The 20,590-nt window shown below is 36.6% G+C and overlaps 1 protein-coding gene across 1 annotated transcript in view; it reads left to right on the forward strand.

The window, feature by feature from the left end:
• atp7b (ATPase copper transporting beta) overlaps positions 1-18,624 on the forward strand; it is a 25,248-nt gene extending 6,624 nt beyond the window's left edge. Inside the window, exons 3-21 of the mRNA XM_017482486.3 lie at positions 24-260; positions 389-552; positions 1,756-1,917; positions 3,500-3,582; positions 3,839-4,022; positions 4,686-4,919; positions 6,788-6,879; positions 8,273-8,400; positions 10,890-11,044; positions 11,314-11,448; positions 11,593-11,787; positions 12,201-12,383; positions 13,129-13,348; positions 13,467-13,604; positions 14,318-14,460; positions 14,966-15,169; positions 15,330-15,447; positions 16,108-16,210; positions 16,630-18,624. Coding sequence (XP_017337975.1) covers positions 24-260; positions 389-552; positions 1,756-1,917; positions 3,500-3,582; positions 3,839-4,022; positions 4,686-4,919; positions 6,788-6,879; positions 8,273-8,400; positions 10,890-11,044; positions 11,314-11,448; positions 11,593-11,787; positions 12,201-12,383; positions 13,129-13,348; positions 13,467-13,604; positions 14,318-14,460; positions 14,966-15,169; positions 15,330-15,447; positions 16,108-16,210; positions 16,630-16,888 — 3,137 coding nt within the window. The 3' untranslated portion in view covers positions 16,889-18,624. The remainder of the gene's footprint in view (positions 1-23; positions 261-388; positions 553-1,755; positions 1,918-3,499; positions 3,583-3,838; positions 4,023-4,685; positions 4,920-6,787; positions 6,880-8,272; positions 8,401-10,889; positions 11,045-11,313; positions 11,449-11,592; positions 11,788-12,200; positions 12,384-13,128; positions 13,349-13,466; positions 13,605-14,317; positions 14,461-14,965; positions 15,170-15,329; positions 15,448-16,107; positions 16,211-16,629) is intronic.
• The last annotated feature ends 1,966 nt before the right edge of the window (positions 18,625-20,590 follow it).

A 20,590-nucleotide genomic window follows, 5' to 3' on the forward strand; every position in this document is an offset into this window, starting at 1 on the left:
CTGTTTCTGTCTCTCCATTTAAGATTCTAGCCTTAATGACGTCTTACACAGTAGACAAGCATCAAAAAAAAGCACATCCTCACACCTCAAGAACATGACTCCCCCAAGAACTATGCCCCAGACCCTCAAATCTTCAGTCAATTCAACAAGAATAGAGGTTCCTGAAGAAGAAAAGACACAGAAATGTTTTGTTCGGGTCACAGGGATGACGTGCGCTTCATGTGTGGCCAACATCGAGAGAAAGCTACACAAGCATACAGGTGTGTTAATGTGTTATTATGATAATATGTCCCATTATATTAATGTGTTGTTGATCTGTGTTAATGTGTATGGTGTGCTTTTTCTATTGTGTTTGATGTTTCATTTAAAGCTATGTTTATGTGTATAGGTATCAAATCTGTCCTTGTAGCCCTGATGGCAGGTAAAGCTGAAATCAGATATGACCCAGACTACGTGGATTCAGAGCAGATAGTTAAACTCATCACTGGACTGGGATTTGGAGCTTCTCTAATGGACGAGGGTGCAGTAAGCAACGGCCTTCTGGACCTTTCTGTGAGCTTGGACTGTTATGTTATGTTATTATGTGTTATTATGTGTTATTATGTGCTATCATGTGAATTGTGCGCAGAAAAATTATACTAAATTGAAAGTTTAATATCTTACTCAATATTTGATCTGTCTCATTTAAACGTGGACGTTGCTACTCAATATTTTAGGTACAAAGTGTAAGCACACACTTAAATATACTAAAGTATTTAAAATGTAAATGATTAACTGAAAGATGTCACAATAAATAAAAAAGAACTGATTCTAGATTATGTGATGTGTTGTAGTAATATACAGTCTATGTGTACAGATGATTTGGGGATGCTTACATGCAGGATTTGGACTGACTGGAGTGAGCTCAGAAAAAGATTTTTTTTAAAAATGTCATGATCACATTTGTAACAAGTACTTTGAAATCTGTAGTCATTCCTGAGCAAAATGGTGACGCACTATTACCTTAAAGGGTACTTCTATATAGTCATGATTAAAGGGATCAAATGGTGGACCCTTTGCTCACAAGATTTCGATTTAACTCTAAATTGAAAAATGGTGACAACAATACATATTAATTTAGCTTTAAAGGCCAATTTCATACATGAGTCCTATTAAGAATAGCCTAAATTTAAAAGTAGTAACTTGTATGTGGTAGTAAGGACAACAAGGGAAAATCTAATCTATATCTCCACTTAAATATTTTAGCTAATATTCTGGGTTGGTTATATCCGGTAGAATATAAAGAAAGATAATTTAGCTAGAACAAAAGTTTATTAGCTGCCCATATAATTTATACAAAATAATATTTATTGAACAAGTCTGATACATATCATCATTTACAGTATTTGTAAATGAGTCTACTGTTTGTTAATATAAATTGAGTGCAGAAAAAGGACAAAATCAAGAAGACAAACTATTTTTATTTTATTCCAACAAGATATTTCGTGTTTCAGATTCCTACAAATATTCTTTCATTGTTACAACTGAAAAAAATTTGCATATAGTAAGATGTCCTAAAAATAGCAATAGTTCAAAAGTTTGCATCTCCCCTTCTAAATATGATATAAATATTCTGTTATTGCTCTTTTGTTGACTTGCATATCGCACTCACTGAGGACCTTTCAGAAAGGGGCACAATTAAAGTTTTATAAGGGTTATTATCATTGATGTGCTGTATGTGCTCCTAGGACTCATCTATACTTCTTGTTTCACCAGGTGACTGGCATGACATGTGCTTCTTGTGTCCATAACATCGAAACAAAACTCCACAGAACAAATGGCATTCTGGAGGCCACTGTTGCCTTGGCAACCAACAAGGCTCGCATTAAGTTCGATCCCGAAGTGGTCGGTGTACGTGACATCATCCGAGTTATCGAGGTAAACAGGAGTGCTCTTGCACAAATTGAATGTTTATCCATGTACCTACGAGATATTTCTGTTTTTATTTATTTATTTATTTTTTAAAAAAAATATGTACATCCAATTTGATAAATGAGAGCTTTGATTGCTTTGTATCTTCTGGCCTTGGCTTTGGTCCCGCAGTAGTAATTACTGCCCTGATGAAAAATGGCTGTGCTGATTCAAGAGGTGGTTGAGTGCCCTTTTTCAAATGAATGGTCTGATGATGGGGTTTAGGGTTGTGGAGTTGAAACAGGGTGATCCATGGAGGCCCCACCTTGCAACTCACAGGACTTAAAGGATCTGCTGCTAACGTTTTGGTTCCAGATACCACAGCACACACTCAAATGTCCTGTGGAGTCCATGCCTTGATGGATCAGAGTTGTTTTGGTGGCACCAGGGGGACGTACACAATATTAGGCTATATTAGGTTTTAATGTTATGGGTGATCAGTGTATATGTTTTCCTGAACTGAAATACTGTATGTATCTCAATCAAAAGTAAAGTTCTAGCATTTTAAAGTATAATTACCCCCAAAAATGTGAAAAGGGTTTATTTCATTTACTTTCATTTAAAGATTTAATTCTGGCTGTGGTGCAGAAGCATCGTGAGCATTTTTATAGCTAAGATCTGATTACAAACTGACCTGAGAGGGTTTATGTAAATTCCAGTGAGGCACATGGCTATCCAAAAACTTGATCAAAGCCTGAAATTCTCTGTGTGATGAAATCAGCTAGTGAAGTTTTAGATATCTCTAGGCAGACTGACTGTTTGTTAAACTACCCAGCATGATCTTTACCCAGGAAGATGGCTTGGATAAGATTAAGAAGGGAATAAAGTGCAATGTTTTGGCAAACAGTATTTATTGTTATTTACAGTTTAAGACTGAAGTGTTAAAGTACAGTACTGTGCAATAGTCTTGCAACAAAATGTTGTAGAGCAAAGATGCCTTCAAAAATTATGAAATTAAATGTTTCTACATAAAAAAAATACTATAGAGCAGTAAACAGTAATAAATGAAACAAAGGCGATATTTGGTGTGATGACCATTTGCTTCAAAAAATGTATTAGTAGTCTCCGGTACAGTGTGTGCAGTTTTATAAGGAAATGAGCTGTAAGTTTTACTGAGCATCTTCAGAACCAGCTACAGTTCTTCTGGAGACTTTGACTATCGCACAATTTTTGCAGCGAAACGCAGCAGCCTTCATCGTGTTTTTTTGTCTGTTCTCTTACATAATATACTGCTTTCTTTACTGATATACAAACATTTTTCTGTAACATTTAATTTTGTGCTGGAAAACTAATGTGTGGAAATGTAATATGTTTTTTATACTGATTCGATAATGTAGTAATAAAGTCATAAAAGAAAAACCTATAACAAAGTTTGAACTGAGAAAATAAGGTGTCTAAATCTTTTGCGCAGTACTGTACGTTATAAGCAGAACATTTTTTTCAGCCAGACCGTCATCTAAAGGGATTTCTAAAACCACATACACTGAAGCTAACATATACAGCCATATTACAGATTTTCATATGTCACTATTTACGTTCTGTGGTTTAGGGTCTTGGGTTTGGTGTGTCCTTGATAAAGAATGATGCCTTAAGGAAAAATGATGGCTTGGATCACCAGAAGGAGATACGACTGCAAGTATCTGTTTTCACAGCAATTATATCTATTTTAAAATGCAGTGATACAGTATTATCACAATAATGAGCCAAATGCACAAAACGAGCACCTCTATGATGTCCTTCTCCACTGAAAACATGTTGGCCATGTATCTATAGTAATAGTGTGCTAAAATAGATCATCGGTACATAGGGGAGGCAAGTGTTTGCCAGATGTAAAGTATGTTTACAGCCATGTTAAACCCAAACATCACTTTGTGTCTTGTTCCTGCAGTTGGCGTCAATCTTTCCTGTTGAATCTGCTGTTCGGGATCCCTGTCATGGGTCTGATGATCTACATGATGGTGATGGACAAGCATCATGGAGAACATGGAGGATCCATGGCAGAAATGCAGAATGTGCTGCCTGGACTCTCGCTCCTCAACCTGATCTTTTTCTTGCTCTGTACCCCGGTCCAGGTGATGCTTCGTTTCTATCATCGAAGAATACAGTACATGCACGCTGAAGCTCGAAAGTTTTATTACAGTTTAATCCTGATTATTCCTACAGAATGATAAGGAAAATAGTAAGCAAGTGTTCTGGCAAAGACTTCAGTATTTGCATTTGAGAAAGGAGAAGCAGATTAGATTAGTGTTTTATTAAAGGTATGTGCACTATAAGGATAAACCAATCAAGCTCATAGAAAAGAAAGAAGTTATCAATTGTTAGCAGTTATCAAAAGTTATACAGTATGTGATCAAACTCTAGGCCTTTTTTCTAAAAAAAAACCAAATATTCCAATTATTGTATTTTTACTTTAGCTTGACAGTGGCAGTGCACATTTCTGTATTTTGTCCTTCTGACCAATCAGATTTGAGAATTTAAAGTTCTGTTGAGTTTAATTATTAATACACATACAATTTAGTACACATTGTGTGATGTGAGAACATCTTAGTGACATACAGTTACTTGATATTGTTAGGAATAATATGGTGCAGTGGTAACTCAGTGGTTAAGATGTTGGACTACTGATGAGAAGGCTGTGAGTTCAAGCCCCAGCACTGCCAAGCTGCCACTGTTGGGCCCTTGAGCAGTTTGCCTCAATTTGATTCTGTCCATCTTTCTATCTCCGCCTCTGTCAGATCTTTGGAGGTCGATACTTCTATATACAAGCCTATCGTTCACTGAGGCACGGTGTGGCCAACATGGACGTGCTCATCGTTCTGGCCACCACTATTGCGTACATTTACTCCTGTGTGGTGCTGATTGTAGCCATGAGCGAGGAGGCCAAGCAAAGTCCAGTCACTTTTTTCGACACGCCTCCCATGCTGTTTGTTTTCATTGCCCTTGGACGCTGGCTGGAGCACATTGCCAAGGTAAAATAAAATGTCATAAAACTCCTGGAAGCCCTGTCACTGAGATGCGTTTGAGCTGAAAGTAAAAAGAGATTACATATTTACAAAAAAAAACAAGAAAAAAGATTACATATATAAATTGATCTCGGTATAAATCTGCTGAAAGGGTAAAAATCATAGTAGGTCAGAAATGAAGGTAGTATAAATATTAAATAATATTTTTAAGTAGTAAAACCGAAGCTTTGGTTGTTTGTAGACCTCAGACTTTGCCTTATTTCACACAAAATTCAGCACACATGCCAAGCTCTGACAGACAGGCTGTTCCAGCTGTTGTCAGTCAGTGTTGCCAGGCCACAGTTTTCCTGCAAAATTCGGCTACAGTTGAACTGCTGATGTTGTTATTGTGTTTGATGGGCTGGAAGTCTGCGTTTGGCAGACATTAGATTAATTCTATTAGTCTTTAAAGATGTTAGCTGAATTTGAAATTTTAATAAAAAAATGTATGAAGTGTGGACACATGGGACTCCTTCCAAAAATGTTCAATAAAATTCTTCTCACAGAAATGCTTTACTACAGCATCAGTTACTCACGGTTTCTATTCTGTTTGTATGGAGCATTTGCCTGTGAATTAGTTGTTGGTATAGAAAAGATAACATATTAGAAAATGAGTGCATTAATATAAACCTACTATTACAGAGGTTAATCCATGCAAATATGCTGTAAAATCAATAGAAATAAGGTAATTAAACTGCAGTAAATGCATATTATGTATAACCGACTTTAACTTATGAGTGTATGATGTGCATCAGTGGATCGGTCTAATGTATTATAGCTGTTCTTTATACAGTCCGTACAGGATTTTGCAGAGTTTTTTGTGATTGTTATGGCTTGATTTTGCTGCAGCTTTTTTCCCCTCAAAATTTGTGATGCAATTTGCAGAATTTTTTGCGCTTTATTTTCTTTCATCAAACAACTTGAATTGTTGAAATTCCAAGTGCATGAAATTGTCTTTCACAGTGATTGTGTTTAATGGTAAATGAGACCTTTTAGCTGTACTCATGCTTGATGATGATGTCGCATGATACGTCTCGGCCCAAATCTCCGGAAAATCGGTGATAATTTGGAAAAATTGCAAGCTCCTCCAAATATTGCGGAGTTTGCTTGATTTTGCGTTCATTTCTGCGATTGCGAAATTGCAAAATTCTGGAGGGACAATATCTGTACTAATGCAAGACCATAGTTATATAATTACTTAGGGAAAATGTGTTTAAATATTGCTTCTTACTTTGTAAATATGATACTATATTTTCTGTATGTAATAATAGTGTATAGAATTTGGGAGAGTATATTTGTGTTTTGGTATACTCATGATTCTTAGCTGATACCAAATGATTATGCTTTGTAACAGCAACATACTGCCTGAGACTTAGTGTTGTAAAAACAATAAGACTCTCACATTCTATATTGCGCAATGTAAGGAAACATTGATAATTGGTTGAGTCATCCTGGATTTCTGTGGGTTGTTGCTCTAAGCTGCTCTTTGTTTGGCATCTATCTGAGGTTAAATTCATGCTCACTTATCTCTGCCTGATCATACTACACTCTCACTTCCTTCACATGGTCCAGATATGACAGGGTCATAAAATAGGTTCTGTGATTTTTGAAAACAAATCCTGTTCTTGAGTCTGGGTTTTGCTTTCTTAGGTTAATCTGTAATAAAATTCTAAAATGCCCTGTCTATGTTTTGGTGATAAAAAGCTCAAATTGATATTGCTTATTATGTAAGTGACTTTGTTGTTACTGCTCTGTAGAAAAGGGATACATTTTAATTTTTTTACTATTAAATTTAAATGATCAGCACATACAGTATTTATTTTGTGTCTTTGTAGAGTAAGACATCAAAGGCTCTGGCAAAACTCATGTCTCTGCAGGCCACAGATGCGACTATAGTGACACTGAGCCATGACAACTCCATCATCAGGTATGAATTATTCATATGAAATCACATTACTGATTCATTGTCAAAAATGAAATGCCACAGTTACAGTAGTGCAACATTAGTGGTATTACTGTAGTAGTACAAGAATGTTAAAATAAAATATTTAAAGTACTGCGATAAGACAGTGCTACAGTATGATTTTCGCTCTGCACTCACACACATTGGATTTGAAAAAAGTGTAAAGTGGGTTTACATTAATTTCAAATATACTGATGTTCAAATGACAATATATTCATTTTCTTTAATGGCAATCTCAAGCTCCCTTCAGAAAGTTATTCAGTCTCAGTAAACGGCACTGTTGACTGCAGCAAAAAGATTTATGGAGTTTTATAAATGCGACTAAAACAGGAATACTCCACATGTCTTAATTCGATTTGTGTTTACTTCGAGTATGACTTTAATCGGATTAAGGTAACAAAAAACTGCTGTTTACATGGTAGTTTCTTAATCAGAGTATTGTCTTAATCGAGTTAATATTGGATTATTGTTACTGACTGACTATGTTTACTTGCACATCAATATACCGATATAGGAATATTTAGTATTGAGTCATGTAAACACCACAATCCAATTGCCCAATTCAGATTAGGACAATATTCTGATTCCCACCCATTGGATATGGCTGTTTTAATTGGAAATTTGTTGCATGTAAACCCCTTATTCAGAAAATCTACTGAATGGAGATATATGCGCACGCTCAGTCCGCAAGGAATTGTGGGTGCTAACAGATGCTTAGCTGTAGGCTAGGTATTTAGGAATGACAACTCATGCATACTTACAACAACCATGTACACAGGAATATTCTGATGCCTGTACGCATATAAGCATCGTATTCGGAATATGGCCGCAACCCGAATATGGACCTTAAATGGAATTTGATGTGCGTGTAAACGTAGCCACTGAGAAAACATGTCATCTCTACCTAGCGCAGTTTCTTCAGTTCAGCAGTGGCAAATATTTTACACGCCCTTCTAAATCGCTTGCATTTTGAATAACTCACTATGAGTGGCTCACAGTTAGAATTAACATACAGTGACATACACAAACGTCTACTTCATATTGGTCTAAATAGTAGGCTACTCTTGTAAACCAGGTGACACCTGGTAACCACATGCTAACTTGGCATGCTATGCAAATTTAGGTTAAATTATATGACAAACAATAGAACTAATAGATATTAATAAAGATATTGGGTCTGCTTCATGAATATTAATGACTAATTGGAGGTCTCTGGGAAAACTGACTGTTAGAGATAGAAAAAAGAATTCATTAATTATTTCTTAAAACTGTAAAACACTATGTACAATCCTTAAACATAAACATACACACAAGCAGCCCTGCTATTTGCCCTAATGTTCCACTATGTCCCCTAAAGCGAGGAGCAGATCTCCGTGGAGCTGGTGCAGAGAGGAGACGTGGTTAAAGTGGCACCTGGTGGGAAGTTTCCTGTCGATGGGAAAGTGATCGAGGGAAACTCCATGGCTGATGAGTCTCTGATCACAGGTACCTGTGAATTTCAATTCTGATAATCAAGCTTGTGACACTTCGCCGAGTACTCCTTTCGAAAGATTTAAATAGAATTAAGGCTTTAATAGAATAGAGCTAATTGACCATAGCAATTATATTACATTTATATTTCTAGAAGAGTTTTTTTTCCCATTATATTATTATTTGTTATTATGTCTCATAGGGACATTTAAAATGATCTAAAATGATCATAAAAATAGGCTCTGATTTTATGATCACTGATTTTATGTTAAACACATACCTTCTATAAAATCTCAAATGATTTTCAAGATCAAATTTTTGCCAAATATTAATGCTATCTTTCTAACAACTTATCATATTAACTCTTAAGTACAAGTTGGTGTTTTGTCTAATGTTAATTAGCTAGCTAACATCACCTGCTAACTAACATTACTCAGTAACTAACCTGTAAGCTAACTATAAAGTAGCTAACAACAAACTTAGTGTTTTGTCTCATATCACCTGCTTGCTAAATTTTGCTAGCTATTGTTTGCTAGCTTGCTAACTAACATTATTCACTATCCAACATCGCTATCTAATCTATAACTAGCCAGCTAAGGTGAACTTAAACAATGTGTAACTAATAATTTACTAAATACATTTATTGTTAAAAAAGAAAGTGACTTTAATGACTGATTTGTAACCAAAGTTACTTTGTATGAAATGTCAGTTTATTCACTAACAAACCTGCACCTAATGTTAATGCTAGCACCTTATCATTTTAGCTGACTATAAGTTGGTGTTGGTTAAGGTCAGGGCTGTAACCACCATAGACATTAAAGCATCATGAAACACTAAACTACATTTAAGTAGACCATTGAACATGGTTATCTGGCTTTACTGATAGCATTTCACTGAATTCACTTATCTAAGAAAATTATTCATAAAACTAAAAGTCAGAGAGTTATCGTCCTCAGACTTACTAGAACATAGTAAAACGTGTGGATTTGACTCATGTATTTTTAGGTTGTGGTTAGCACGAAGTCATTTATTTAAAATAAAAATACATTATTTGCAAATCTAGCTTCATCTATTTTTCTTTATTCCTTTAATTCTTTATTCTGGACAATAAACCCTGAAGTGTCTGCAACCATTGTACTTTGATGCTAGTCTGTATGTCCTTGTCAGGTCTGTGCTCAAAAAGTTAAAGGGATAGTTCCCATAAAAATGAAAATTCTGTTATTATTTACTTCCCCTTATGTCATTCCAAATCTAAATACCGTTACTTTTCACCACATAAATGAAGATTTCTCCCTACGCTTTTCCACTCTATTACAGCTCTATTCCATAAAATTGCAGAAGATAGCGATCATGCGTTAAAGGTGCACTATAAAGGCGCCATAAAAACTATACTGCAAGTGGCCATATATTTCTGTATAGCCATATAAACATCTTCAAAATTCTCCTTTTGTGTTACACTGAAATCAGCGTACAGGTTTGGAACATCTTGAGAGTGAGTAAATACTTTTGTGTAAGTTAACTTTGTCTGGCTAGCTGACACAGTCATGTTGTTTTACAGAGACTTTATGACAATAATGAAAAGACAATGAAATTATGTTTGTTTTTTTCATTGGGACAGCAAAAAAATGGGTAAGCTGACAGGAACAGGAAAAAGGTTAGCAGTATAAACACAATGGAAGTTTTGTAATATATATTTGGTCTGCTCTACTGTTTGGAACATATTATTCACTATATCTGTGCATAATAAGATGCCCCCTGCCTGGGGGTTGAGAATGAGTACATATGAAATATAATAAACCATCTAATCTAACTTGTTTTTGTATTGTAATACACTCTGACCTTACTGTAGTTATTTTGGTCCTAAATAGAAAGGTCTTGCATTATATACAAAGTTTATATAAATATAAATTACAGTATATATAAATAATGTATATATAAAAATTTGGGCCTTTATTATATATAGAACTATAAAGGATCATTACATTTGTGACCCCACCCCCACCAAATGGTTTGGTCCCCCCCCCCCAGTGTTCAAGATATAGTTATGGCCTTGGTTAAGGTTGGTTAGCTAGCTGTAAATTAATGTTAATGTTAAATTTAGATAACTAATATGACCTGCTTGCTAACACTACCTGCATTAGCATTTGTGTGCTAGACTACTAACTAACAATACTCACTAGCTAACTTGGTTATCTAATATATATATATATATATATATATATATATATATATATATATATATATATATATATATATATAAAACTAATATGACTGGCAACAATGTGCTATGTGATTACACAATGACGATAATGAATTTTAATATAATTCTTGAATATAACTGGATCATTATCATCACATTTCCACTTTACTCTGTTTAAACTTTCGCTCACTTTTGTCCAAGCTGAGGCTCAGTGTGTGGGTGGTAGTGAGGTGTCACTCTGTGACCCAATTAGCCCGTTGTCTAAACACGGACAGTGTTCATTAGTCGCGTTGTGTTACATCAGGAGAGCCCATGCCAGTCAGGAAGAAGCCTGGCAGCTGTGTGATCGCTGGCTCGATTAATGCTCATGGAGCGCTGCTAGTCGAGGCCACACATGTAGGAGGAGATACAACGCTCAGCCAGATCGTCCGTCTGGTGGAGGAGGCACAGACGTCTAAGGTAACACACATATACAAAAACACAACATGCATGTAAATATTTACCTATAGAATACATAGCCAGATTTCAGCTGGGAGTGCCACAGACAACTCCAGAATTATTGGCACCCTTCAAGATGATAATTGTACAATATAAACATTACACACAATGGCCCTTATTCATCACACACACACACACACACACACACACACACACACACACACACACCTTTAATTACTTAGAAGTTAATTAGATTGTGATTATGAATGTCTCCTGATTGTCTTTCTCAGGCACCAATCCAGCAATTTGCAGACAAGCTGAGCGGATACTTCGTCCCATTCATCGTGTTTGTCTCCGTGGCAACACTGGCAGCGTGGCTTATTATTGGGACTTTTGACTTTGACATCGTGGCGAAGTATTTTCCCGTGAGTAATGACAGCTGTTTAACAACATGGCTTCCTTGATTACTTTTCCTACTGCAGTTATCCTATTAGCCAGTTTATCAATTCATCCCATATGTCTCGGTGTGTCCAAATCCCCTGTATTTAACAGTGGTGTGTTTTGTTTAGGACTATGATAAGAATATATCCCGGACAGACGTGGTGGTGCGTTTTGCCTTCCAAGCCTCCATCACCGTTTTGTCTATCGCCTGCCCCTGCTCTCTCGGTCTGGCGACCCCAACGGCGGTGATGGTGGGCACTGGGATCGGGGCGCAGAATGGCATTCTTATCAAGGGCGGAGAGCCGCTGGAGATGGCCCACAAGGCATGGATTTTCATTATCATTTCCACTCATATAAATATTTCAAATATTGCTCTAAATATTTAACCAAACCTTAAGGTTAAGGCATTCTTTTTAAAGGTTAATCTGTATAGTTTTATATGTTATACATAATTTAATATCATGTCATGATGATATAATGATATACTGAAATCTGTGATATTGCCTCATTCGATTATACAAAAAATTGTTCATTCATTTCCATCCTTAGTTTGCTATATAATAAAGTTTATGCTATGTATTGTTTTCCGCATGATTTCATGCCACTCTTTCAAAGGTTTAATATGATGTTTCACTAAGGTCTTGAACTGTGCATGCTGATAAAAGTAAAATCTGTAGTGTAATGTTTTTTATGTGGCACAAAGACAGTAAACTCTTCTGCGTGTTGCCTGCTGCAGATCAGAGCGGTGATGTTCGACAAAACAGGCACCATCACTAACGGGGTTCCTCGGGTCACCCGGGTGCTGGTTCTGTGGGATCGAGCACGTTTGCCTCTCCGGACAGTTCTAGCCGTAGTGGGCACTGCGGAAGCCAGCAGCGAACACCCACTGGGCATTGCAGTCGCCAAACACTGCAAAGAGGTACACACACACACACACACACACACACACACACACACACACACACACACACACACACACACACACACACACACACACACACACACTGTCATGGTCATAGATACACCGACAGAGGTAAATCTATATTATACAAAATTTTCCGACACAGGAAAGTTTTCAGGACTGTCTTTTTACTGTCTTTTTAACTTCAAGAGAGTGAAAAAAAAGAGGATGGTGAATTAACAAGTGTGCATAGCTGTGAGAACATTAACTTGTCTTGCGGACATTCCACAACATTAAATATAACTATAAATGGATAAAAAGTACAGCTGTTCATTAATAAATAAAAATGGTTAGGGTTGGCAAATTGCTGTGGTATGAAAGGAATAAAATACAGAGATCATGCTGTGGTCAGAAAATGAACAGGATGGTAACAGTCACCCTGCTTCACCTCATTCAGGAAGAAACCTTGAGAGGAACCAGACTCAAAAGGGAGCCCATCCTCATCTGGGTGACACTGGCTTGTGCGATTATAAATAATTTCCCTTCTATAACTGTATACTATATAGTTAAAAAGTGCAGTTGTGTAATTGTAACCATTTATCATATAACCATTTTATTTCTTGCACAATATTAGTATTATACATGTGCTTCGCAACACTCTCCGGTGCTAAACAGACCTGGAATCAACTTGGTCTGAAGCACTGAAGTCGAATCAGGGATGCATAATCAAGTCTGTGTGTTTTTCGTGTGTGTGTCACTGCAGGAGCTTGGCACAGAGACACTGGGCTTCTGCCATGACTTCCAGGCAGTACCAGGGTGTGGGATCAGCTGTAGAGTTTCCAACATCGAGGAGCTCCTGCAGACCAGCGTAGAGACAGACGGCACACAAACACAGACACACACAAACAACCTGACCTGTCTCACCCTCCAGGGAGCCACGATGGATGAGAGTAGCTTAGTCACAGATGGAGTCGTGGGTTCAGGTTAGTGTCGTGGGTTTATACTGCCCCCTGGTGAATAGACTGACTGTTACAGCGACTCTGTGATTGTGTGATTTTTGTGTGTGTGTGTGTGTGTGTGTGTGTGTGTGTGTGTGTACAGGACCTCCCTCATATTCCGTCCTGATCGGGAACAGGCAGTGGATGGAGAGGAACGGATTACAGGTCACAGCCGACGTGGATGACGCTATGAGCAGCCATGAGACAAAAGGACAAACAGCCATTTTAGTGGCTATAGATGGTACAGTCCAACCTCTGAGAGATGCCTGATGTGTATTTATTAACACGAATGAATTTGCTTGAATCACAGCTTGTAAGTAAGTCCAGTATCTTTAGAAATATTGGCGCTCTTTGAGACAGTGGGTAGAAATGATTATATAATACAACCCTATGATGATTTTTTTTACTCAAACGAGCAATTGGATAAACTACTTAACTTTCCTCTATAATTATCTAATTTATCTAAAACTTTTTAAAGATTTTTCAATAGTAGTTTTTTATCTCAAAAATATGAATAAAAGTAATTACACCCCTACAGAATAACATTTAATATAAAAGCCACCAAATTGTAATCCTTAAAAAAAAAAAGTTTGAGGTTTTTAAATTGTATTCTCCAGAAATCAATTTTTTGTTTCCCGTTTCTCAAGGGTATAAATATGACATTGTACACATGTAAAATTGTTTTTATTATCCATCATCATGTTGAACTGCACACTGGAGCCATGTGGAAAACCAACCCAATACATACAATATTTTAAAAAAAAAATGTTTTGCATATTTTTTGAAAGGGTGCCAATAATCCCAGACCGGACGCTACAGGCTGGGTGATTTTGTCCATGAATACCAATTGAACACTTTGCCAACCACACTATTCACGATATCCGATCTGTGAGCACTGATAGCCATGAACATACTAGGTGTAAGTCGTTCTTTCCATCTGCCTGTGTGTCTCAGGTGTGCTGTGTGCTATGCTGGCTATAGCAGACACAGTGAAAGAGGAGTCCGCTCTGGCGGTACACACACTGAGCCGGATGGGGATAGATGTTATGATGATCACTGGAGACAACCGTCGCACTGCTAAAGCCATTGCCACACAGGTGTCAATCACGTTCACTGACACACAAACATTTCATTGTGGGTTTTAATACAAACACGATGTTTGGGGAAAAAGCGGTGAGGCACTGGTTCTGATTAACTTTCTTACTTAATCTGTGAATGTCTGTCTGAAAGACCTGAAACATCCCCCATTTGTCTTATCTTCACTGAGAGGCCATGCTCTCCAGGTGAGAGGGATGACATACTCTCACTCCCCTGATTTCACATCCATCATTTAAATTGAAATAATAATAATGTATAATAGATTGACGTGCATCACATTTGATGTGTCATAGCTTGTAAATTTTATACAGGAGTGTCATTTTATGTTATTTTTATATTTTGACGTGTGCAGAGACATTAGCTATGTTGAGAAAATGGTTGTGACTGTTTTAACCATCGACTCTATTTAAAAAGGGGCACAGTGATTTTCCCTCACAGTGTTTGTCTGCATGAATGATTTTATATTGCATACATGTGTGCTTACATGTCCACTCTCTCACGCAGGTTGGCATCAGGAAAGTGTTTGCGGAGGTCTTGCCCTCTCACAAGGTCGCTAAAGTGCAGGAGCTGCAGGAAAAAGGGCTTAAGGTGGCCATGGTAGGTGATGGGGTCAACGACTCGCCCGCTCTCGCTCGCGCCGATCTGGGCATCGCCATTGGCACGGGCACTGACGTGGCCATCGAGGCGGCAGACATAGTTCTCATCCGGGTGAGCCTGAGTAAAGGTTATAACATGTTTCAACACGGTTCAGATGTCCCTTTTTCTTCTCCAATAATTCATCACGTTCATATTATAAGATCGCAGTTGCATGTGGCATTTGCTTTTTTACTTTTTAAATTTTTTATTTTATTTTTTAAACTTTTGACAGAATGATCTACTGGACGTGGTGGCCAGCATCGAGCTGTCCAAAAAGACGGTGCGGAGAATCCGAATCAACTTTGTGTTTGCTCTTATTTATAACCTGCTTGGGATACCGATCGCAGCCGGTGAGAGAGAGAGAGAGAGACAGACACACACACACACACACACACACACACACACACATTTTACATTTTGAAAAACTTCACAAATCACAACTTGCTAAGATTTTTGCTACCAATTTGCTCTCTAGTGTGTATGATTCTATACTGTAATAATTTGTCAATATTTTTAAAAAGGTTTTGCTGAATAAGTTAAATTACTGTAATTCTTTAATTTTTAATTGTGCTTCAGAGAAAGAAAATTAAACTTATTTACTTTACAATATACCCCAAATCAAAATAATTCCCTTGAGGTTTTTTCCCCCACTATTAATATTTTAACAAATGCTACCTGAATTTAATAAGGAAGTATCATTGTTTCTATAAATTGAATTTTTTTTTTTGTCTCATTTTATTTTAAGAGTGTCTAAACTGTTTATATATTTCCCTGGTTACATTTTGTTGCTGCTGGATTTTTCTGTTATACTAAAACTTAAAAATTGATTTTCTATTTTGATTTTTCATGATCAGGAATTGAACATTGTCCCCCCAGCTCATAAATACTTTTTTACTGTTTGTTAGGAATTTTTGTTCACTGTCTAAGCACTCATGTATTTTGGAGATGTGTTCATAAAGTATTAATGTGCATACTGATGTGTTAGGGTTTGTGTGTGTGTATGTGTTCAGGTGTGTTTATGCCTCTGGGTTTGGTGCTCCAGCCGTGGATGGGTTCAGCTGCCATGGCTGCCTCCTCTGTCTCTGTGCTGCTCTCCTCTTTACTGCTGCGCTGGTGAGGAGGCTTCGGCTTTAATGATTCATTTAATGGCACTCTCAGCCGTGACCTTCAGGCTAATTCACACCAAAAATCTTTGAGTCATTGCAGTATCAAGCTGCATGTTTCATTTGTATATTATGTTCTCCTAAAGTATTGGCATTAAATATTTTTGATAAATACAAAGCATTATGTGTAGAGAATAGAAAAAGGATTGCATTGAATGTTGCATATGTTACACATACACTTAGCTTATGTGTGAATTTTAGTTTAGTACCAGAGAGTGAGTATTATTTAAAAAAATAGAGTGCAACTTTTATGGAAACTCCTTTTTGTTTATCCCAGCACGTCCTTTGCTATTTCCTTTGTGAGAATTTGTGAATTCTTTTTTGGCCCTATGACATCACTGTGAGTATATTTTCGCTGCTTTCTTTCAGCTATAAGAAGACGTCAGTGGATCAATATGAATTGAGAGCTCACGGACGCATGTGCAGTCTGAAGTCGTCTCAGGTCAGCACTCATGTGGGGTTGGACGAGAGGCGATGCAGCCCTCGAAACCTTCACCGCAGTCACTCCAGACTCAGCCAGATCTCTCGATCTTCATCTCAAACCTCCAGAACCGGACGAGCACACATGCAGCCTGATCGCCATTCGCTACTCGAGCACGAGCAGAGCGGCCGGGAATTTACAGTGTAGGAGGCCAGAGTGTACAAATCGTGATGTCATTATAGATCTATGGCATAGATACATATCTGTTTATTGTAAAACAGAAACAAAGCTCTGATTAGTGCCTTATTCAGAGGTACGGAGTAAAAACGAACCCTGTGCTTATTATGCAGTAATATATGGGTATCAGAGAAAGAATCTATTTAAACCCCATCAATCTGGCCGTCCTGCTGGCGGGATAAGGCCCCAGTTCTTTAAAGAGCATCACTGTTTTGAGAAACTAAAAATGTTAAGATACCTAGCAAGCTACAGTTTGTCCTTTTCCTTTTATGTAAATATCTAAAAAAAAAAAAAAAAAAAAGCTGAATTTTGTTTTGCTGCCTCTATATTACTTTCTCAGCCACTAATTTTAAAGGTTTGTATGTGTAAAAACATGTACAGACTTGATCACACTTGGTAAAATGTGCTAACTCACTTCCTAACTCATTTCAAATGAGCAAAACACCACATGTTCATTTTTCAACTAAAAGTGCAATGCACAGTTTAAAATTACTTCAGGAAAGGGTGATTGTGAAGTACATGAATATTCCAGATGGGCAAGTATTCAGTAATGTTCTTGGGTTTGCATGCTGCAACCTCCTTCTTGAAATCCCACCAGAGATTTTCTATGCGGTTCAAGTCAGGTGACTGTGATGGCCCTGTACAATCTTCCAGGACTTCTTCTGCAAACAAGCCTTGGTGGAATTTGAGGTTTGCTTGTGATCATTGACGCCCAAGCTTCACCTTCCTCACAGATGGCATGATGTTTTCTCCTAGGATTTCCTGATACTTCAATGAATCCATATTGCCTTGCACGTGCTGCAGGTTTCCAGTGCCAGAGGATGAAAAGCAGCCCCAGAGCACCACCGAGTCACTACCATGCTTAACTGTGGACAGAGAGTTCTTTCTTCATTCTTCTTCCTCAAGACATACTGCTGATCCATCGTACCAAAAAGTTCCTGTTTTGCTTCATCGCTCCACAGAAGAGAATCCCAAAACTTCTGCGACTTATTTATATGATTTTGAGCTGAACTTTCTTGTGCTTTTGGGTCAGTAGTGGTCTATTTCTTAGATTTCTAGCATGGAAACCTTCTGCGTTTAGTACACACCTTACTGTGTTCACTGAGACCTCAGTGCCTGTTGCCACCAAGTCTTGCTGCAGGTCTTTCACAGTCACACTAGGGTTTTTCACAACCTGCCTTCTCAGAAATCTGGTTGCAGCCATTGATAGCTTCCTTTTTCTGCCCCGTCCAGGTAGTGTACACTCAACAAACCCCTAGGCAGTTTAGGTATTTCATGTGTTCCAGCACAAGCTCATTTATACCCAGTCATGTTACTGACCTATTGCCAATTAACCAATTTAGTTGCAAAATTTTCCTCCAGCTGTTTCTTTTTAGTGACACTTACTTTTCCAGGCTTTTGTTGCCCCTGTCCCAACTTTTTGAGACGTGATGTGTCCATCAAATTCAAAATGACCTTATTTTTTCCTTAAAATGGGACATTTACTCAGTTTAAACTTTTGATATGTTTTCTATGTTCTATTGTGAATAACATGGGTTTATGAGATTTGCAAACATTGCATTCTGTTTTTATTTACATTTATTTACATTTTACACAGCATCCCAACTTTTTTAGAATTGGAGTTGTATTTTTTTATCTACTATACTATACAATCCCTATTTTATCTACTGTCTACTCTGTATGGCAATAAAGCAATTAACGAATGAAGGAAAGAGTTTCTGTGTCTGTCTTAAGGTGAGTTTTTAACACAATAGAGATATACCTATTTGATCTGCCATACTACACTACACTATACTATACTTTACTATACTATATTATACTGTACTATACTTTACTATACCATATTATACTATACTATACTTTACTATACTATACTTTACTGTACTATACTATACTATACTATGCTATAACAATTTTATCTGCTCTACTACAGTAAAGTATATTACCTATTTTATATACTATACTATACAATATGTATTTTATCTACTATAGCATACCTATTTTAACTACTACACCATAAAGATGTGAACTTTAAGAATGCACGCTTTTTCACGCGGTATCACGCGATTCGTCACGTGTGATCACGGAGCAAGCACGATTCCAAGAATTTAAATTCATTTGCTGTGCTTCACACAATAACCACCAGGGGGCGCATGGAACAACATGCTGCACCTGAACACAGTACAATGAATATAGAATGTGTGGTCAAATTTTTCACGTAAAAAATACTTAAAAATAACTTATGATAAACCTAATTTAAACAAGTTTCTAATTACTAGATTATGTAAAATATAACGTGAGCGTGATCGAGTCTTGTAATATAGGTTCTTATGGTGGTATTGGTATGTGTGCTAGGATAGTGCAGCTGTTACATGCAGGTTTGCTATACCAGTCACTGAGGTTTGAGCCTCAGCTCAACTAACTTTTTTTTAAATGAACTAATGTTTTTTTCCAACTATTTAGCTGTCTTTTTATTTTAAGGATTTAATAATTTGCATATATAAAAGTGATATATATGTACATATAGTACGTCTTCTGACCATCAAATCTAAACAGACTTGTGATTTGATGACATAATGCTTATTTATTCAGAATCAGAAGTAACTAAATACAAAAATGCTACTTTAAATTTGAACTCTGACCGCGTGCTTTCAGTTGATGGACGCCACATTTATATTTTTGATAAGCTGCAGAGATATTCAAGACAACTATATTATATATTTTTGAATTTAATATATAAAATTGTTTATTCACAAGTGTCATGTTTGATTTTTATTCGTTATGTAGAATGTTTAGATCAAGCAATGTCCAGAAATAGGTTCATTTTTATAGCCTACCATTTAATTTTCCAATTTAACTTTTATTTAACTGTAGATCAAAAAATAAATGAATGCTTTGTAACATTAATTTTACAACGGCAGAAATTACTGCCTATTGCAAATGCAGTTTGACATTTTCCATCTTCAGAACACTGAACGAATATTGTCCAAGCTATGGGAAAAAATATGTTTCTATATTGTTTGCAATTTTATAATAGGTCTTATTGAGCAACTGATAATTTCTTACTGACCTATTTCACTGTCCCACCAGTTACAATTGTGACCAAGATTTTTTTTTTTAAGTTAGTGAAACTACCACTAACTTTTTAAAACCTTTTTTTTTTTTTTTTTTAAATGGAATGCCATTTGTTTAATTGGGCAATCCAGGGAGTAAAATGCATATGCACATTTACTGTAGCTTCAATAACTTTGAATTCACATGCAAATGAACTGGGCGATTAATAAACAACTTCTTGTTAAACAACTTCATCTTTAAGTAATCTTATCTTTTGCCTCATCAGTTGTCCACACCAGTTGAAGTACATATGAAATGCATGGTTTTGAATGGTGAAATATCTATGTGATCTGCTATACGATACTGTACTGTACTGTTTTGTTCTGTCCTATCCTATAACTACACTATACCACACCATACTGTTACTAAATTATATTGTAAAGTATATTGTACATATTTTGTCTAGTACACTACACTATGCTATTCCATATTATACTATATCATACCATACTGTACTATACTAATTTTATCTACAATATCAGTTATTTTACTACTTTACCATACTATACTGTGCTACACCATGCTTTACTGAATTACACTATACTAATTTACTTACAT

This window comes from Ictalurus punctatus, chromosome 12 (genome assembly GCF_001660625.3).
Source record: "Ictalurus punctatus breed USDA103 chromosome 12, Coco_2.0, whole genome shotgun sequence".
NCBI lineage: Eukaryota > Metazoa > Chordata > Actinopteri > Siluriformes > Ictaluridae > Ictalurus > Ictalurus punctatus.